Here is a 20972-nt window from a genome sequence, read left to right as displayed (position 1 = left end):
TGAATGTTGCAAATCATCCAAAGCATTTTGATTTTCCCAGCAGCTGTTAAACTGGAAGTAATTACGAATTATAACGCTCAATTAGTCTCAATAGACGCTACTTGTATACAATAGAAGTGTTTTCATGGACGGTAAACTTGTATGCAAAGAGAAAGGACTTCATCAGTTAATACTTTTATTTATCTTCTTGTTTTGAAAAGTAACTTTACTGTGATTACTATCTTCTGAGATGCGACGTCGTGTATTTTGTTAGAATTCAACTTGTGTTCGTGTGTAAATATGTAAGCAAGTGTACAAATGTTGTATTCATTTATCATCATAACTCAGCCTCTCTCGTTGCCTTTGGAAGGCTAGCCATATGCACATTCCCACTATTTTCATACAGGTAACCTATGCCTTTGTTCAGAGTTATCTCACTTTCTTCCCTGTGTATACATAGGACATGCATGTACGCACGTGTACGAATATACAGCAGGTGAACAAAATAATGGCAATACTAAGAAGCTGAGGAATATAATTTGTTTTGGCAGCATTGAAAGAACTCCAGTTGGCAATACTGAATGTTCTTGTTTTGTTTGCTTACAATCTGTAGTGATCGTGTAAGTGAATTAGTGATTGTGTTGACTGACAGTCTGTGTGAAAGAATCGGAAAATGGGAGACTTGTCGAATTTTGAAGAGGACAGATCGTTGGTGGGCGTTTAGTTTGAGCATCTGAGATAAAAACTACAATAGTATTAGGTGTATCGAGAGTCACAGTTTCTAAGGTTATGTCGGCATACACATGTCATGGGAAGACAACATCAGAGAAGAGACACAGTGAGCAAGAAACCAGCACTGACAGAAAGAGATCTTCTTACATTGAGAAGAATTGTTTCGAAAAATCACACGACTACTGTAGTACAGGTGAACGGTAACAGAACGGAATATTCATCTTGAAGACGCTATTTCAAGGAAAACTGTCCGAAGCGAGCCTCACTAATCCAACATCTACGGTAGGGCTGCAATTGCTGAACCTCTGGTCACTGAAAGCAATGCTCAGATACGTAAACGACGGTGCTGTGCCACGACCATAAAACCTGGACATCAGATAACTGGAAACGTGCGCGTGATACGGTCCTTCACGCTGTTCCCTACATCAGGAAGAGTATACATTTGGCGAACATCAAAGGAAGCCTGCAATCCCGAATGCAGTGAAACACGGGGGAGATTCTGTGATGGTTTGGGCAGCAATATCGTGGTATTTTGTTGGTCCCATTCTTACACTTCATGGCCGAATTACTGCAAGGGAGTACGTGGACAGTTTAGGTAATCAGGTGCACTCCATGACCCAGACGTTATTTCTGAACAAAGATGCAGTTATCCAAGACGATACAGCTGGAATTATTCACTCATGGTTTGAAGAGCATGACGGTAAATTTGAATATCTTCCCTGACCATCACTATCACCACATTTGAATATCACTGAACCACTCTGGTCAGGTCTGGAGACTAGAGTGAGGAATAGATTTCCACCTCCAACATCTCTAAAACAACTTCAACAAATTCCTCAAAGAGAATGGTACAAAATTCAGGTAGAGACTGTGTAAAACTGTACGAGTCTATTTCAGGAAGCAGTGTGGCTCTATTGAAGGTAAGAGGTAGTCCAGCGCCACATTAATAAAGATATGTAAACAGCATCTGTGGGGGTATTTTATTATTTTGTCCAACCTTTGTAAATGACTGGATACTTAGTTTTTTTATAGACGTTTTACCACGCAGAGGTTACACAGGATTGAACAGCAAGATGGCCATGACTGATGAATGGGAAATGTCCCAAGATGAAGCCGTCATTCTTTCAATATTGTACCAGCAATTTGTTTTAAGCAACTGCAGCAAACTACGAATGATCTCAATTAGGATAACCGGTTTTGGAGATGACATTCGAACTCGGAAAACCTCGAATTCGAAACGTATGTTCGGATATCACTGTGTATATATATGTATGTATATGTATAATCCGTTTAAACTGTAATGGCGAGATCAGCGTCTCCCCAGTTCCTACCCAAGACTCTCTATGGTTTATCTTCTACTCCATAGAAATGCCAAGGTAGGTATATACACATGTATATAGGGCCTATGTGTATGTATGTTTTTGTATGTGAATAAAGAAACAGTCAATTTAAAATCTCTTCGTTTGTGAATGGTTATAACTTGGTTAATTATCAAGCACCTTAGGCATTTGATTCCATATGTAAGCTGAATTTATATATACACGTATATTCCTTGAGTTAAAATGTCGAATTTCCGCCTCACCCGACCCGTTCCACTGAATTGTTATTGAGACGTTCCGCCACAGCGTGACAGGTCAAGGCCTTGCACACAGCGAACCGTATAAAACAATCGCAGGGAAATCCTAAATGATAATACCACGTATGTTTTAAGCTAAGGCCGCACCATAGCTCAAGCGGTTAGTCGCTGGCTTCCCACCGGGTCTGGTCAAGTGGGATTTGTGGTGGAAAAAGTGGCGCTGGGGCAGGTTTTCTCCGAGTACTTCGGTTTCCCTTGCCAATCTTCATTCCACCAATTGCTCCACAATCACCCTCACCTATCATCTGGGGCTGGTCCAATAGGCCAGAAGTGGCCGCAGTACAAGGGACTTAGTCCCACCCCACTAGCAATAAAAAAAGTGTTATGCTAAGTATAAGTCCACTTATTCCTTCTTATATATGGTAGAATAAACCAGGCGACGATAGCAGGGTGATCAGCATGTCGCCTGCTCTACTGTGAAAATTGATACGTTCTTAATAATTCTTCGGCTGGCGGTCACGGTAGCCGAGCGGTCTAAGGCATGCACTGTCTTCGCTCGCTCGGAAGCCGGGATCGGGGGTTCGAATCCCACTCAGGGCATTGACGTTTGTGTGCGTTTTTCCGTGTTTGTCTGCAGGTAGAGGCCTTGTGACGAGCTGATCACTCGCCCAAGGAGTCCTACCGAATGTGTAAGATCTAGTAAACCGAAGTGAAGCGGAGAGTTTCATGGAGGTAGGCCTATGCCCAAATTGGGGCTGTAGCGCTACAGGAAAAAAAAATTCTTCGGCTGAGTTCAGTATTTGGGCCTAAAATGGATAAGTGAAAAAAAAACGCACCGAGGAACGTCGTGGTAATACGTCTACACATGACGTCACGGAGTTAGTTTGTAAGGACTGCATCGGACTATCTGTCTGTCTGCCTATCTCTCTCTCTATCTATCTATTCATCGATCTATCTACCTACCTATCTATCTATCTATCTACCTACCTATCTATTTCTCTATCATCTATCCATCTATCTATTTTTATTCCTGTTGCTCCCACCTGGAGCATAGTGTATTCATGAAACGCTTCGTTTCACTCCAGTTTCTTAATTTTAGACAGTCGGTAGGACTCCTTGGACGGGGATCAGCCCATCGCAAGGAAGCTGCCTACACGGGACAACACAAACATAGAATGAAAGCAGAAAACATCTATGCCTCGAGTCGGATTTGAACCCACAGACATTTTATGTTTTAGACCACGCGGCCACTGTGATCGGCAAGAAATGCATAGGCCTGTAGAATTTTTGATGAGAAACTGATCGGGAAATGCTGGTTTGGATGACAGAGGGGAGTTGGATCCCAATAAAAGAGGCTGACAATTTGGTTGTTACATGGAACTGGCATACGATCGTGTCTAGTGTTTGGAATTTTGTATTAACAGCCTTCAATTTCGGGATTTCATACCAGAGAGTAGACAATGTCCCAGAAAATCTATTACAGAATATCGATTTATAATCTTTTGCGTCTTGCGTCGCACCGGGAAGTCTCTTTCCCAAGACTTGTATTATCAGACTTATACACACTTAATACCACACTAATCAGTAATACGACGTAGATCTGATATAGGAGGCTTCACGTCCCACCAAGCCGCCAGCCAAGTTTCACCAGTAGGGCGCGTCTGCCCGTTCATAAACACTGTTTGAAACATAAAGTAAACCATAACCTAAAATATCCTATTCTTTTTTAATTAGGAAGAAGTAGCGAACTAGGTATGCCTTCTCTTTGTTCTGTCATAAAGGGTACAAATATAACAAACTCCGTGGTCTGTAGTCATCGAGTGAATTATACCGACCGAGCGAAGGCGCCAGTCGGCGAAGTTAGTGCCAACTTTAGCTGATAGAGGGTCTCGCGTCGTCAGCGCAACGGATCCCCACGGCCGTTAATCTCGGTTTCCTAGATCGGAAAGAATACAAATACTGACAGGTTTCAAGAAGGGTTTACAGCTTTATGACAGTGATGTGACAGATGATTTGAAACTGTTATTTTTAATTGTGACTATCATTGGATTCGTTAAAAACATGTCACTACGGATATTATTTCGACTTCGATATTCAGGCGAGCAGGATACGGAAGTTAACCTATTCTGCTGGGCTAATTCTCAGAGCTTCTCTCATGCTGCGCGAGAACACCTCTACCGAGAGGCTCAGCAATTTATATTTTCTTACGGATGCAAGATACCTGCGATGGAATTCTGCATGAGAATTTACGACGTTATGTTTCATAACACGAAATAAGAAAACGGAAGGCTAACTGGATTCGTCATATCTTACGCGGTAACTGCCTTCTAAAAGAAGTTATTGAAGGAAAGATAGAGGGGTGGATAGAATTGACCAGAAGACGAGGTAGAAGACGCAAGAAGATGCTGGATGACCTTGGGGACAGAAGAGGATATTTTCATTTGAAGGAGAAAGCTCTAGATCGCATCAAGTGGAGGAACTGTTTTGGAAGAGACTGTGGACCTGTCGTCTTGACAGATTACTGATGAATGAATGTTTCATAAAACTTGCAACAACTGACTATATGGAAATAAGTGATAAAAAATACTTCCACTTCCACGAGAACACTTCTGCGTGTCTGAAAACGAACAAATGTAAAAAAAAAAATGTCTAGATCCATGCATGTAAGGCCGCAAGAACTCGGAATATACCCCGTGTTCATCTTTGCTACCCACTGGGGAAAGTCGCTGAAAGACTAGTTCTGATTTCATCCTTTCACTAGCCGACAATAAAATCACAACATAGTTTTCCTGTTGTGAACAAATAGCCGACATGAACATGTGTTGTGAACGGAAATAATTCAATACTCCCACATTTCCGATGCTTNTTTTTTGGGGGGGGGGGGGGGCTGCTTTATAAGCTACTGTTAAACTACAAGTATTGAAAAGAACCGGAGCAAGTCTGGCCTAGTCACGTGATGAAGGGATTAGAAACGTATATATTCTCTTCCCATTGGCGAAGCTGAGAAAAGCAAAGCGACCCGACAGATTATTTCGTAACTTTCTCTGTGAGAAGGGTAAGTTTAGAGGAAGAAGTGGGTTATATCACATGTGTTTTACACCATACACTGAAATATTCGTACCTTTTCTTCGAACCAGTAGTTCGAGGACGAATCCTTGGCGGAGAACGGTGGTAATTCATTTGTCTTTTGAGCCAATCAGTGTGAGTTATTTTCTCTGTGACTGAATTGAAGGAGGAGGTAACTAAACATCTTCACCGGCCCGAGGACTTCTTGATAACATTTCAAAATAATCGGTTTCCAGACACCCTCTATCTGCAGTATTTACTGGAAAGTCAAAGTCAAATTTATGTACAGATAATGCAACCTCAGTGAAGATATTACCAACGCGTGTATAGAGAGTTTATATGTACATTATCAACAATTTCAAGGGCCGTGCTATGGCTCAAGCGGTTAGTCGCTGGCTTCCCACCGCGGCGGCCCGGGTTCGATCCCGGGTCTGGTCAAATGGGATTTGTGGTGGACAAAGTGGCGCTGCGGCAGGTTTTTTCCGAGTACTTCGGTTTCCCCTGCCAATCTTCATTCCACCAATTGCTCCACAATCACCCTCACCTATCGTGTGGGGCTGGTACAATAGGCCAGAAGTGGCCGCAGTACAAGGGACTTAGTCCTACCTCACTAGCAATAATAATAATAAAAAAAACTATTTTAAAGTGAATCTTATGTATTCTAAGGTTATGTGTATCTCAGCAGGTGATAATTAATGAAAAACGATTTTCGGAAGAAATTCCAATGCACATAACTACTGAGACTCAGCAGTAACCCTTGCTATGAGGACTACGAACCCAAAAGTATCCTTGCGAAAATTTCAGCACTCATGGTGGTCAAGCAGTACCGCACTGAGATCTGACCATTAGCCGAAACAGGCACTGAGAAGTGGTTAAACTCGAACAGAATCGACAAAAGCAGAAGCGGATCGGGTGTATGCTGTAAGGTATAAGGCATAAAATAAGGAATGAATTCAATTTAATAAGGAATTGAAAATGTCTTGTGTTCCGTTCTCTGGCACAAGTGTTTGTGTAATTCTGTCCGCCGGACATGTAACAAATTTGCAGTAAACTGCCTGGGTTTGCGGTACACGAGAAACATGTAGTGTAAAGGTAGAAATCAGAAATTTGATAATTACATTACATTAATTAATTCAAAGATGATTTTTAACCTGAAAAAGTAGATTATAGCACTAACAAAAATAATGCGATTATTAATGATAAGTTTACAGGGATGCGAGAATGTTGTTTCAGTGTCTTTGAAGGCAGGTCATCTCTCTGATATATTGGGTTTCTGGACTTTATCCATCGTCCTGGTTTTTAAGATAACAAATAAAAACACGACGTTTCGGAAACTGGATCTGTTTCCGTCCTCAGGTGAAGGAAAAGGGAAACACCTATTCTGTTGGGTCCGTTAGAAAGAGCTAGCCTCAATCACTGGTCCAGTGTTTCCCTTTTCCTTCACCTGAGGACGGAAACAGATCCAGTTTCCGAAACGTCGTGTTTTTATTTGTTATCTTAAAAACCAGGACGATGGATAAAGTCCAGAAACCCAATATATCAGTGTGTTATACACCATCGTCAGAATCCTATAGTAACTACAGGTCATCTCTATTTCACCATCTCGTTGAGGCATCTAAATAAAATGCCATGCCAAGAAAATGTGAACCGGGGGCTTCAAGGATACGATGGCCTTAATCAAGGCGCTCTTGGAATGCACTTGGTAAAAATAAACTTTAAGAAAGAAGCTGTGGCTGCTTTAGGGTACTACTCCAGAACCGCCAGAAGAGACCATGGAGGAACACGGAAAGCTGTCAGGGTTGCCGGTTTTCCGGACAAGATTCGTACCGGGGACCTCAAACGTTCTACCCACTATCCTGAGAGGTTCCGCACGCATCAGCCTAACAATGGATGAGAGGATGGGTCAAATGACGATTCGATGGATCGAGGTTGAGATTAATTTATTTATCTACTTATTTCAAGTTATTATATGTAATTCATGGCACATAGGGGCACGCGCTAGCGTAGTTGGTTGAGGCACTATGCTACAAGCCGGAAGGTCGCGGGATCAAATCCCGATGAGGTCATTGGATTCTTTTCAATTTACCTAATCCTTCCAGCCGCACTATGGCCTTGTGGTAGACTCAGCCTCTAACAGAAATGAGGAACAGGAATATTCTTGGTGGTAAAGGGCGGCAGGCGCGTAGGGCTGACAACTTCACCGCCATCTGTGAGCCGATTGTCTAGAAAACGTGGGAACCTCAACATCTCACAACCCTAAGGGCCTCCACGACCTGTTACAGGAACACCTTTAGTTATTTCATTTTCTTTATTTCATGGCATATAACAGAGATTTGTATACTGCAGAACTTTAATAATATCTAAGGAGATATGAAGGAGAAAATAAGAATAGCTGAAGACAGAAGAACGGCCCGATTATATGCTTGTACTAGAAATGCAATAAAACTTCTCCATTACAAAGAGCAACACATAATTATAAAGTGGTGTGGTGGGTTTAATATGGCATCATTAGTCTCAGCTCAGGATGGACATAAGTACCGGCGCGGAACAAGACAAGTTTCGAAAAACGTAAAGCTTCTGATTGCGAACTTTGAGACTTCGTATACCACGTCGGAATTCATATTATTAATTTATTTCTAACGTAAATCTTTTAGACGGGCAATTACATTAAGTTCCGTCAATTACGTACCTGACTCACACAATTCATCTATAGGATATCAATTTGAAACAAGCTGAACTTCTTTTCTGCAAAGATATTTTTCAAGATCTGAGATAGCTAGGTCGATATAGTGGCTAGGATGGGGGCTGGATGACCGAGGTATCACGATTCGATTCCTGGCACGGACAAGAGACGTTTCTCTTCTCCAGTATCCAAACCGGCTGTGGGAACTGTCAAGCCTCCACCCCAGTGGGTACAGGAGGCAAAGCGACCGAGGCGTGAAACTGACCACTCTCATCCACACAGTGCCGAAATTAGGAAGGAGTGAATTTTTACCTCAACTCCTTATTTCTTCATGGTGTGGTGCTCAGTTAAGCACTGGAACAATTTTTCCTTCATATTTGTTATTAGATGATGCAAGGCGTACTAGTGAAATTAAATCCAGGCAGTAGATCTGAAACATCTGGAAAGTTTCGAAATGTGGTGTTGGAGAAGGATGGAGAAGATCAGTTGGACCGATTATGTGAGAAATGAAGAAGTGTTAATTAGAGTCAGTGAGCAGAAGAATATCCTACACGAAATAAGAAAACGGAAAGCTAATTGGATTGGTCATGTTTTACGCAGAAACTGCCTTCTAAAAGAAGTTATTGAAGGAAAGATAGAGGGGCGGATAGAAGTGACAAGAAGACGAGGAAGAAGACGTAAGAAGATGCTGGATGACCTTGGGGACAGAAGAGGATACTGTTGTTTGAAGGAGAAAGCTCTAGATCGCATTAAGTGGAGGAATTATTTTTGGAAGAGACTGTGGACCTGTCGTCTGACAGATTACTGATGATGATGATGATGATTTTTTATTCACCTTTCATTGATATTTCATATCAACATTCATACGACATGTGAGCACAGAGTAAAAATTCCGGCGTATTTGCTCTCTTAATGCCTTTAATGTGAACGATAACTTCTAATTATCTATTGTACCATAAAGAACAGAAAATGTTAATACGTAATTTGATCAAAATCCCTCATTGGTTCTCGAGATAACGCAACTTAAATGTTGGTTTTGTTTAATTGTCTCGAAAACTGCAAGACTTACGAAAGAGGGTAGAAAGGTAAAGTCGTTCCTGTGCTTAACTAATTAAGCACCACTTCATTAAGGAGCATGGGGAGCGGATGTATAAATTTAAGTATTCTTGACCTCGGTATTGGTTGGTGAGTGGTCAGCTTCATGCTCCTGCCGCTTTACTCCAGGAAAGAGTCTCCGGTGCCCAATGCATAAGACACTGGGTGGGCCCCAACGCCGGTTTGGAAGGCGTGGAGAGGACTTGAAATCTGACCCCTCAGCTGTTCAGCTCGTAGCCAGTCGCTATACCGCCTGCTTATTTTGCTCCACAACTTCGGTTAGCAATATTTTTCGCTCCGATAAATATTTAGCACGTTACAGTAGAGATGGGCGTAGAAAGTCGTTCAGGTCTTCATATAAGGTGTATATATATATTTTTTTTCCTTGGCACTACAGCCCTAGTGGGCCTAGGCCTACCTCCATGAACTTCTCCGTTCAGTTCGGTTTTTCTAGATCTTACACATTCGGTAGGACTCTTTGGGCGGGTGATCAGCTCGTCGCAAGGCCTCTACCTGTACTCAAACACAGAAAAACGCACACACAAAAACTAAACATCCATGCTCTGAGTGGGATTCGAACCCACGATCCCGGCTTCCGAGCGAGCGAAGACAGTGAATGCCTTAGACCCCTCGGCTACCGTGACCGGCAAGGTGTATATTACTCTTGTAAAATTTAAGCAAAGCTGGAGTCTACCAACAAATTTTAGTAAAACTCCTCAATTTCGCGAAAGCTAGTTCTGAGGCCGTGAAGTTATTACATATGGACAGACAGACAAGGTGGAACTAATAGGCACATTTTTTCAACTTTTGTTGTGAATGCGAAAAAAATCACCGTTGCTTGTACGATGTTAAAAACAGCCTATTCACTATATCAAAAAATATGTCAAACGAAAGCAGTAGGTATTCATGTGGTCCGCATTAGAAAAGTGTTTTTTTTTCGGGGTCAGAAATTTCTGAAGACATCGAAAATCATATGTACAATGGTTTATGTTTTATTGGTGCCCACCATAATTAAATTTTATCATCAGTTTTCACTGCTTGGAATTGCGGGTTCGAATCCCACTCAAGGCCTGAATGTCTGTATTGTCCTGCGTAGATAGCGGCCTTGCGACAGGGTTGATCAGCCGTCAAAGGAGCCTTACCATCTGCTTATAAGAGCCATAGTTACAGATTAATTCTGATGGGAAACAAAAAAGAGGGGATAATATGAAAGAAAAAGGTAAAGTTATCCCTGTAACCGGCCATAAAGGCCCACAGGATTGTGAACTGTCGAGGCTCCCACATTTTCTAGACAGCCGGCTCACAGATGGTGGTGAGGTTATCGCCTTACGCGCCGGCAGCCCTTTACCCCCCAAGGAAGATTCCTGGTACTCATTTCTATTTGAGGCTGAGTCGCCCCAGGCCCATCGTGCGGCTGGAAGGGTTAAGTCAATTGAAAATCCAACGGCCTCATACGGATTGGAACCCGAGACCTTCCGGTTTTTAGCACAGTGCGTTGCTACCGCGTGTCCCACGAAAGATTTTTTTTTTACTCCAGTAATTATACAATCTATCCATTTAGTGTGGATAATATGTACATTTTGTGGTTTACATATAGAAAAGGAAAGATAACTTGTCGTGGTGAGCATGTTCCAATGAACCTGCTCAATACTTATTTTAACTGCTTAGTGATATGCAGTTAAGTGTTGCATTATTCAAATCTGGTGGGTAAATCTGAAGGTTTAAATCTGTTTAACCTCCTGATTTCTCCTTCGTCGTCGAGCAGTTTTTGTGCCAAGTCGTTCGGATGGACCTGGAGTCTGATTTTATACTTTTTGCTGTTTTTTTTTTATTTCCTCTCGTACTGTTGGTACATCTAGGTCCTTGTGTAGTACCGTGTTCGGCACATACACGGTGCGTTAACTATTATTCTCCCACGAAAGATGAAGAAGAATTTTAGTACAAACCGAAATATTAAATTTCATCAACATCCGTAAGTTATTGTAAAGATAAAATCTGTAAGTGGATTGGAGGACAGACAAGGCCTTCATATTGTGCTTTCAGTACAAAGCACGCGTAAAGAACAGTAGAATGTAAGAACAAAGAGTTCCATTTTGCTGCAACACATGCACTACACGTGGTCGTGCTGCCACGCTCGCCAAGTCGTGTCTCCACTCAGTGCGTACCCTGAGTGTGCTGGAGCTTATGGACTCTGCACACGCACCGCGGGCCCAGGAAGGCCAGGGTCAAGGAACGACAGAAGTAAATGGCCACATACGTAACTCGCCTGACAGGCCGCGACCAGAACTATTTACACTGCAGTTCTGCACTCAGCGGTCTCGGCAACCTGAAGGCATGGCAACAGAAAGAATTTCAATACTAACACGAGAGCTATTTGTCCATATAAGGCCATCCTCAATTCCTTTGTGTAGGTAATGTTTTAAATGTGGAATTAAATATTCCCTGGTTTTATGGATTATCAGAATACCTCAGTACTAACGGGAGATTTGAGGTTTTCACGGCAGTAACAATTCGTAGTGTTATCTTACGGTTTATGACACATCGTGAGACCGCCTCTGTGGTCTAGTTGTCAGAGTTCTTGACTACAGATCCAGAGGTCCGGGTGCGATTCCCGGCGCTACCAGATATTCTGAGAAGTAGTGGGTATGGAACGGGATCCACTCAGCCTCGTATGGATAATTGAGGAGTTATTCAAGGAAATAGCGGCTCCGGTCTAGAAAACCGAGATTAACGGCCGTGGGGATACGTTGCGCTGACTATGTGATACCCTCTATCCGCCAAAGTTGGCACTAACTTAGCCGACAAGCGGCGGTCGCTCGGTCGGTATAGTGAGCTTGGGGACTACAGGCAACGGAGTTTTTCTTTACGACGCCTCGTAGTCTGGTAGATGGGTACCAGTGTTTCTTCTCGTGCAATAAAGACGGAGAGAAATGCTACTTACGGACAATATGACGTCATGAGCGTCATGAACCTGAAGACCACAGCACTGTCATGTACGAGTACAAGGGGTCTGCGTAAAAAGTTGTCCCCGTGCTTAACTAATTAAGCACTACGCCATGAAGGCGTAGGGTGGTAAGGATATATACATCCACATTTTCTTGACCTCGCCATTAGCTGGAGGTGAGTGGTCAGCTTCACGCTCCGGCCGCTTTACCCCAGTATCCATTGGACAGGAGACTGTGTGGGCCCCAGAGCCGGTCTGGAAGAAGTGGAGAAGAGATTATTCTTGACCTTACCGGGACTGGAATTCCGATCCCTCGGTCGTCCAGCCCGTAGCCAGTCGAAATGTATCTTAAAGTAAGCCAACCGCTTCCTCCATATCCTTCCTAGTTCGTCATTCGCCCAACTAAGTACACAATATGCCCTCCACTCGTGTTCATGTAGTCATAAATACTCAGTGCACAAACTTGGCGGAGAAGTCGCGCGGAATAACATCACCTGAAAATATGAGATATGAGGATACCTTCACAGCAACTGCGTGTATTGGAACACCAGCAGCAACAGCGGCATCTGCTGTTACCAGTCTTACTAATTTGTACTGCCACTTTTCAAAGTCAGAATGGCCAAAAATTCTCCTAACTGTCTAGTAAAATTCACGCTAATATATATTAAATATGTCTTTATTACTTATTGAATTTACAAAAACTGTTTGAAAGGAAATCCTTCATGTACAGTGCGCAACCCATAACGGTATGATACCGTTCTTCATATTGGTCGGGAGGTTTAAATTTGAACATTCCCGCTAATACGAATGAATGTTTCAGATTTACTGAATTTTGGGCCACTCTGCATCCGTTTATTGTTATATTTTAACAAATTATTAATCTGTAATCAACTATGGATAATAGTGTGATATTAACAATTACTGATTTTTAATTCCCTTATGAAATAAGAAAACGGAAGGCTAATTGGATTGGTCATGTTTTACGCAGAAACTGCCTTCTAAAAGAAGCTATCGAAGGAAAGATAGATGGGCGGATAGAAGTGACAAGAAGACGAGGAAGAAGACGTAAGAAGATGCTGGATGACCTTGGGGACAGAAGAGGATACTGTAATTTGAAGGAGAAAGCTCTAGATCGCATCAAGTGGAGGAACTGTTTTGGAAGAGACTGTGGACCTGTCGTCTTGACAGATTACTGATGATGATGATGATGTTTTATTTTGTGTAAGTGTTCTGTTTTCGAAGTCTCGGGGCGAACACTGCGCGCAATGGTGTGTCGCGGCACACCTGAGTACCACTGATCTAACGAGTAAAGCACACGGGGCGGTCCAACGTGACTCCAGATGATCTAGGCATTTGGAAGCCTAATCCACAAATATAAGAAAACTGCTCATATAGCTTACCAGTAGAGAAATATGTACTTCATTTTGCAAGTTTCTTCCAAAATGTTATATTGAAATATCCTGTTGCGCTGTGTTGCAGAACATTACAGCAGGTTCCTTCATCACAACATCTTGTACACCTGATGATGGCCGACTAGGCCGACACATGTCGTACGATGAACCGAACGAGATGAGTGAATACTAACCGAAGTTGCACAAAGATGGCAAAAAGTGGAATGCATAGTCATGTTCTCTCAAAAAGCTAACTAGGAATCCTTGCGCAGTTCTCTAACTACATTATTCAATGTGGGCCTTGCACGAGTGACCAGGCACTTCAGGTCGAGTTGACGATCCTTATAACACCATTTTGAGCACCAGGTATAACCTTGTAATGAAACCAATACGTATTTTTCAGCCGTAAAGAATTTATTAATTCGTCTTTACTCACCTTATTGTTGGTGTCTTCATGGTTACCCCAAATTCCGTCTTTAACTGAAGTCAGACGAGGTCCGTCTTCCTCAGAATTGGGCGCCATTTTATCTCTGTGCAGTTGAGAATCACTGCAAGCAATAGAAGAGACACACTATCAATGCATTGTCATTGAAACGCCGTCTGTGACACAGGGCGGAGCGAAGTACAGCAGTCCTTAGACAACTATGGAATTACGTACCTAAATATTCCTCAACCGTTGAATGTAATACTTTTCAGCAATAAAAATTTCGTTTTGCTGTATAAATACAAAAAGCATCTTCGGCCTTTCACCATTTCCATGCTGGCTTCCCACTGCGGCGGCCCGAGTTCGATTCCGGGTCTCGTCAAGTGGGATTTGTGGTGAACAAAGTGAAGCTGGCGCATGTTTTCTCCGAGCACTTCGGTTTCCCCTGCCAATCTTCATTTCACCAAATTCTCCATCACCATAATCACCCGGGGGCACGCTACAATAGGGAAAACAGTGGCCGCCGTGCCGAGTGGACCCAGTTGGACTCCACCCCCCACTAAGCGAAATTAAAAAAAGAATTTTTAATCCCATCCACGCTATGCACTATATATTTCTCTTTTAAATCTTTTTGATTTAGGTAAGGTCAGTGACAGATAACGAAACCGGCCACCTCTCGTTTCCACAATAACAAGAAGTTCTTGAAAGAAATAGTAAGAGTCGAGTCAGGGTTACTTTATGACTGGGGGTTTATCGCCAATCATTTCGTCTTGGTGACAAACCCCTTGAGACTCACGGCCAGTCATTTTATTTTGCAACCGAACACTTGCTGTTATAGTTCTTATGTAACACCCTCTATGACGAGAGGACGATTGCTGCTGGTCCTCGCCAAGGGATTCATCCTCTGACGAGAGGACGATTGCTGCTGGTCCTCGCCGAGGTAGTCATTTTTAAGTCCGAGTCCCGAGGAATTTCTGACCACATTTTACTGTTTCAGATTCCAGACTCTCCCAACCTGGAGGGCAAGGCCCCCGTATTTATATCCCTCAGGAACAGGGTGTTCCGGTTATACCCCAGGCACTGGGTTCCATTTTCGTCGCCTCCGACAACTCGCAGGGCTACGGTGCAGGTATTCGACCACGCCTACACACGGGATAGCATTCAAATTACATTAAAAATTCAAAGTCAATATTATTTTACGACCGGCGGTTTACAGCCAATCGAAGAACTAATCATCTGTTTTGCTTTCACCACATATTTGGTATTTGATGCGTTACCGACCCCATAGAAAACACCGCGCCCAAATTTGTTCTATTGGGAGTGTATTCGTTGCCCCGGGAACATGTTTATCGAGAAGCTAGCCAGAAACGGCCTCCTTTTACGGCTTTCAGGTTTTGAGGGCGACAGGCACACCAACATATACGGACATCAAGGTNCGATTATGTGGTACACAGTCTATTTTTATCATATAGGAAGTTTTTCCTTCTTTTATATTAAAGTTTTTTTGACTCGTATATTGACCAGGAATTAATTAAATAATTTTCCTGGGGAGTAAAGTGCGGCCGACGCGTAAGGCTGACAACCTTGCCGCCATCTGTGAACCGATTGTCTAGAAAATGTGGGAGCCTCGACGTCTCTCAGCCCCATGGGCCTCCATGGCCTATTACAGGGATAGCTTTACCTGTTTTTTTACTGAAAATATTGTATTCAAGCATTTTCTGGTAATCTCATACTGAAGTGAACAATGGAACATGTAAATAAACATTCACTTGTACGTATAAGCACGGGAGATTTTACGAAAACTAAACGGTAAAGTGGCAGTTGACTTCCTGCAACACTTGCTCTGCGAGGGAAAAAGCGGTGCCGAGGTCTCGCAACTGCCCGCTTCGCTTAATGAGGAACTGCGAGCCCTGTGAGCAGATTATCAGCTGCAGTGTACAGCAAGTCGGTTGATAACGGTAACCTCAACAAGATATACGTCACTCACTAGTGACACCGAGTGCCGTACGGTCGACTGGAAACAAGGGTTTCAACTTCGGCCGCAAGCAATTCTCTATCTACCACAGAGACTCGCGACTGGCTGAATTCGTATCCATTCTGCATATTCAGTAACAGTAAACCTACCTCGTTGCCTCAAGCGGTTATGATTCTAACGTGTTTGGAAAGCGCCCGGTTCGAATCTCGGCCGAGACATTGATTCTGAATAGTATGTGTTCCATCGTGGTATTATAATATAGCATCCCGTCGCATTCAGGCATTATCCTTATAATTAGAGTACAAGTCAATACTGCAACAATTTTTTTTTTAAATATGTAGAACTAGAAACATTTACTAATTTGCTAATCACTTTTAATTTATAAATTTGAATTTTAACGTCTTAATGACATTTTAATGATTTTAACAACATCATAAAGTATTAAAGCTACATATTTAGTGAGAAAAATATTCTAGATGTCTTTTATATCTTAAAAATGTTTTGCTGAATCATTGGCGGGTGATTTAATAATACGGATAATTCCATCGTGGTAGTTTTCATACCTGCATAATATAATAGAAACTACTGAACAGCGAATCTTCGATTGGTGTTGGACTTACCTTCATTTCAGCAGTAAATCACGCGATGCATATTACATGGAGTCAATTTTTTACCTTTATCATATCAGACGTACCCTTCAAAACAGGGTACGATATACACTGTGCAGGGAAACTTACAGAAGAAAAGTCACGTTTAAGTACGCCTGATTTCCCACCGCTCAATTAATACCGGACTGAAAATAGATTATATTTTCTTATGACAGGTCAGTCTACTTCTCTAACCGGCGATGACGCAGTCTCGTTTACATAGCGGATGGAGATATTGCACAAACCTTCACTATCAAGGCATCTTCCTATTACTTCCTCATGGAGCTGAGCCCTTCTGCAGGAGCCGCCAATTTTACAGCTACTGAAGAATTTCCCAGCATTTTATGGAACCCGAAGGTTCATCACCGTGTTCACAAGAGCCTTCCACTGGTCCCTATCCTGAGCCAGATCTATCCAATCCATACCATCCCATCCTATCTCTCTAAGATCCATTCTAATATTGACCACCCACCTACGCCTTGGTCTTCTCAGTGATCTCTTTCCTTCTGGCTTTCCCACCAATATCCTATACGCATTCCTCGACTCCCCCATTCGTGCCACATGCCCTGCCCACCTCATCCTCTCAGGCCACTACTGGCTTTGATTATAAATGTCATTCATAAACATGGCTGTGTGGGCACGCTCAGCGTGGTCCAGTTCTAAGTTCTGGCAGAGTGCTAAGAAGAAACTGACTCCTAGGAGAGAGGAACTACAGACCGAGGTGCTTCATAATTTGCACTCTGCACAAAATGTTACTAATTGTTACTACTAAGTTACAAAATGTTATATAACATAACGTTACTAGGCTGATGAAATCGAGAGAAGATGGCTGGATAGCGAATGTTTTGGGGAGGCGAAGGATTCTTGTATAATTTTTATCGGAAATCATGAAGCGATCCCGATAGGAGAGTAGCATTAGAAGTAGGGTATCTGCACACGGAATATGTTCAGCTGGTTAGCAAACTCTTGTAAACACAACGATTAACTTTCATTCCATAGATGTGAGTGATTTCTTCACCAGCTGAGATACTACCAGCTTCAGAAGAAGGATTCCTATCATCTAGTTAGAACGATGATAGAGTTGGCTACAATAAGGTACACAAGAAGTTAAAAGGATTCATCATTAATCGGCAACAAATCGAAATATTTCGATGGTCGTTATATTGTCAATTTCTCAGAACAGACGCACATATCTCAGTAACCTACCTGTAGCAGTACGGAAACTCGCACCTGGACACAGAACTGCTCTAATTCCATTCAGCTCACACCCTCACACCTTGCGTCTAAACATATTCTCCCATCTCCTCTCTGCTAATGCAGTAGGCGACCTGCGTGAACTGCCGAGTTCTGATTATGTAACTTACTACATCCTCGCAGCCGGTCACAGTAGCCGCGCGGTCTTCGCGCCTTCGTGCTCTGGGATCGTGAGTTCGAATCCCACTCAGGGCATGGATATCTGTGTGTAGGTAGCGGCCTTGCGACGTGCTGATCCCCAGTCCAAGGAGTTCTACCGTCTGTGTAAAAACGATTACGGAACTGAGTAAGAGGCTTGGGCCCTGAATGAGCCCTACTTGGGAGGGGGGGGCGAGGGGGGATTACCTTGCTCTTGCTGTTTAGACTGCATAGCGACGAATGGTAAGGTGACTGATGAATTTGATAGGATTTAGAATAAAGCGGTCATGGGCTAACAAAGGTTTCCTGGAATTCGCGTGGAGGCACTGAGGAGAAGCACGAAGAAATCAGGGTATCCGATGTCTGTGCCGAGATTCAAACTGAGCTACACCAACCCGCTCGAGGTTTCTATTATAATTACGTGCATGCACATAATTTAGGGTTATGTAAACGTGTGTTTAAATATCACGTAAGTAATTACAAGTTCTCAATTTCAAAGACCTAAGCCATTATTTGCCGGTCACGGTAGCCGAGCGGTCTAAGCCGTGCACTGTCTTCGCTCGCTCGGAAGCCGGGATCGTGGGTTCAAATCCCACTGAGGTCATGGATGTTCGTGTGGGTTTTTCCGTGTTTGTGTACAGGTAGAGGCCTTGCGACGAACTGATCACTCGCCCAAGGATTCCTACCGAATGTGTAAGATCTAGTAAACCGAAGTGAAACGGAGAGTTTCATGGAGGTAGGCCTAGGCCAAAATTGGGGCTGTATCGCCAAAGAAAAAAAAGCTATTATTTTAAAACTTAGGACCGTACACGGTGTTCCGATAATTTTGTTCTCACCAATTGCGCACGTCCGACATGTTGAGTTGAGAATAATAGAAGAAAAAAGACAAATATGTGTGGAAAAATTTTAATAGAAATCCTTAATCATTGTTCGTAATGAGTTATGCCTGTTTTTGAAGCAGGAGATAACCAGATAGGCAGAAGCAGCTCCAGTTGAGGGAAGGGGTGGGTCCAGAACAAGGCACTCGATTTCACTGGAAATGCAAAATGAGATTCATTTGATACAGCAGACTTATCGGAAGGGAACTGCATTATTACAGTATACCGTTTCATCTACATATGAGGAAATCTGCTTATGACTGAATTCACACTCCTCTCTTTCCAAGGATTAAATTCGAGTCTCTTCCAACTTCGTACAGGTTTGTTTCTCGTGGATTATGTAACGACACTGACTGTCTCTGTGGTCTAGTGTTCAGAGTTCCTTGCTACAGATTCAGATGTCTAGATTTTCTGAGAAGTAGTGGGTCTGGAACGGGGTCCACTCAGCTTCGTGAGGATAACTGAGGAACTATTTCAAGGAAGTAGCGGCTCCGGTCTAGAAAGCCGAAATGAAGGGCAGTGGGGATTCTTTGCGCTGACCACACGACACCCTCTATCCGCTAAAGTTGGCACTAACTTCGCTGACAAGCGGCGGTCGCTCGGTCGGTAGAGTTCGCTTGCGGACTAAAGCCATGTAGTTTATGTAACGACAGTGTCAGTACCCTAGACCTGGACTACATGAGTCGGAAGGATAATTGGCGAATAATGAACTTAAATAATTCGTAAAGTAGCATTCGTGGTCCAGTAGAGATACTATCCTGGCATTTGACTGAAGGTGCTGAGGAATTCCGTGAAAATGTTCAGGATAGCGGGTGTCCCGACCTAAATTGAACCCAGTACCTTCCGAACACAAATCGAGGGCGTTACTCCTACATCAAATTATGACAAGCCGTCGTCCTTTGTAGAATAAACTATTTTCTCTCCAATAATATATTCTTCGAATAAATAACTGAATAAATAACAATGGTAGTATTATCTGAAAACCATCATATTTACGGGGTGTCGAACCCAGAAACAACATATGCGAACTAAGTTCAGCGCGACACAAGAAGCGGTCATTGACGTCAGGCATGAGGAAGGCACCTAAGTGAGGACTAATAGAGAAACCTCTAAATCATTTCCCCTAAGGATGTACACTCTGCAGAAAGAAAAATGTAACTCCGACGTTGTTACTATCCATACTAAAAACTTTCTCTTATTAACATCTGTCCACACATTTGTGGTCCGCCTCGTTCTCTTTATAACATTTTAATACATGGCCTCGGGTGATTTTGTATTTTATTAATATTTAATGAATTCCACCTAACAGAAATGAGTACCAGGAAATTTCCTGCGGGTAAATGGCGGCCGGCGCGTAGAGCTCACAACCTCACCGTCATCTGTGAGCCGATTGTCTAGAAAAAATGTGGGATCCTCGACGACTCACAACCCTATGGACCTTCACATCCCGTTGCAGAGATAGTTTTACCTTAACTTCAGTCATTCATTCTCCGCAATAAATTGGTTTCATTCACTGGATTGTGCCTTAAAATAAATGTTTACTAATTTACATAAATTTACAATATCTATGTAAGAAATTAGCTGGAAATCTTCTATCTAAAATACAGTTTTTCTTCTTAGCAATATAATACTACCCGTTATAGCCCAAATCTGTACTGTCACTAATATTTTCAGGCTGAACGTAGATGTTCTTTGGAAGTTCCAGATATGAGGAACTGCTATGGACCGATTCTCTTGAAGATAAAAATACTGAAATTACGCATGTTGGTCTATGCACTTGATGTCTCCGTCACATTGATTTATTTCCTCTGTCCTATTTTTTCCCCAGGCGTTCTCTTAGTATTGTTGTTGTGGGGTTTTCTTTCGTACAAAAATATATATCCTATGGATATTTTTATCATTTTCTGGTTAGGGTTTTCTGGTTTGAATGGTTTATTCCCTTATCAGTGATTTCTTACATAATCCAGTTATTAGTGTTACTGACACCATCATCATCATCATCATCATCATCACCACCATTCGTTGTTTCGGACGTTGGATGCCATATGTACCCTGAAACATCGGAAGGATGTTGCAACCTGTCACAACCTAAAACCCGTATAGACTTACCCTATATTTTCTACCGTGTATGCGGGTTCAGGGCAGCACTCTAGGCCAGTGCTGTCCAAAGTTCTTATGTATTCTTATGTA

General features: G+C 42.6%; 1 protein-coding gene across 1 annotated transcript in view; it reads right to left on the bottom strand.

The window, feature by feature from the left end:
• The window catches only part of LOC111862291, a 181977-nt gene that overhangs the window by 103247 nt on the left and 57758 nt on the right, over nucleotides 1–20972 (bottom strand). Inside the window, exon 2 of the mRNA XM_023847557.2 lies at nucleotides 13903–14014. Coding sequence (XP_023703325.1) covers nucleotides 13903–14014 — 112 coding nt within the window. The remainder of the gene's footprint in view (nucleotides 1–13902; nucleotides 14015–20972) is intronic.

This window comes from Cryptotermes secundus, unplaced genomic scaffold (assembly GCF_002891405.2).
Source record: "Cryptotermes secundus unplaced genomic scaffold, Csec_1.0 scaffold88, whole genome shotgun sequence".
NCBI lineage: Eukaryota > Metazoa > Arthropoda > Insecta > Blattodea > Kalotermitidae > Cryptotermes > Cryptotermes secundus.
This window is presented reverse-complemented; position numbering and strand designations above follow the sequence as displayed.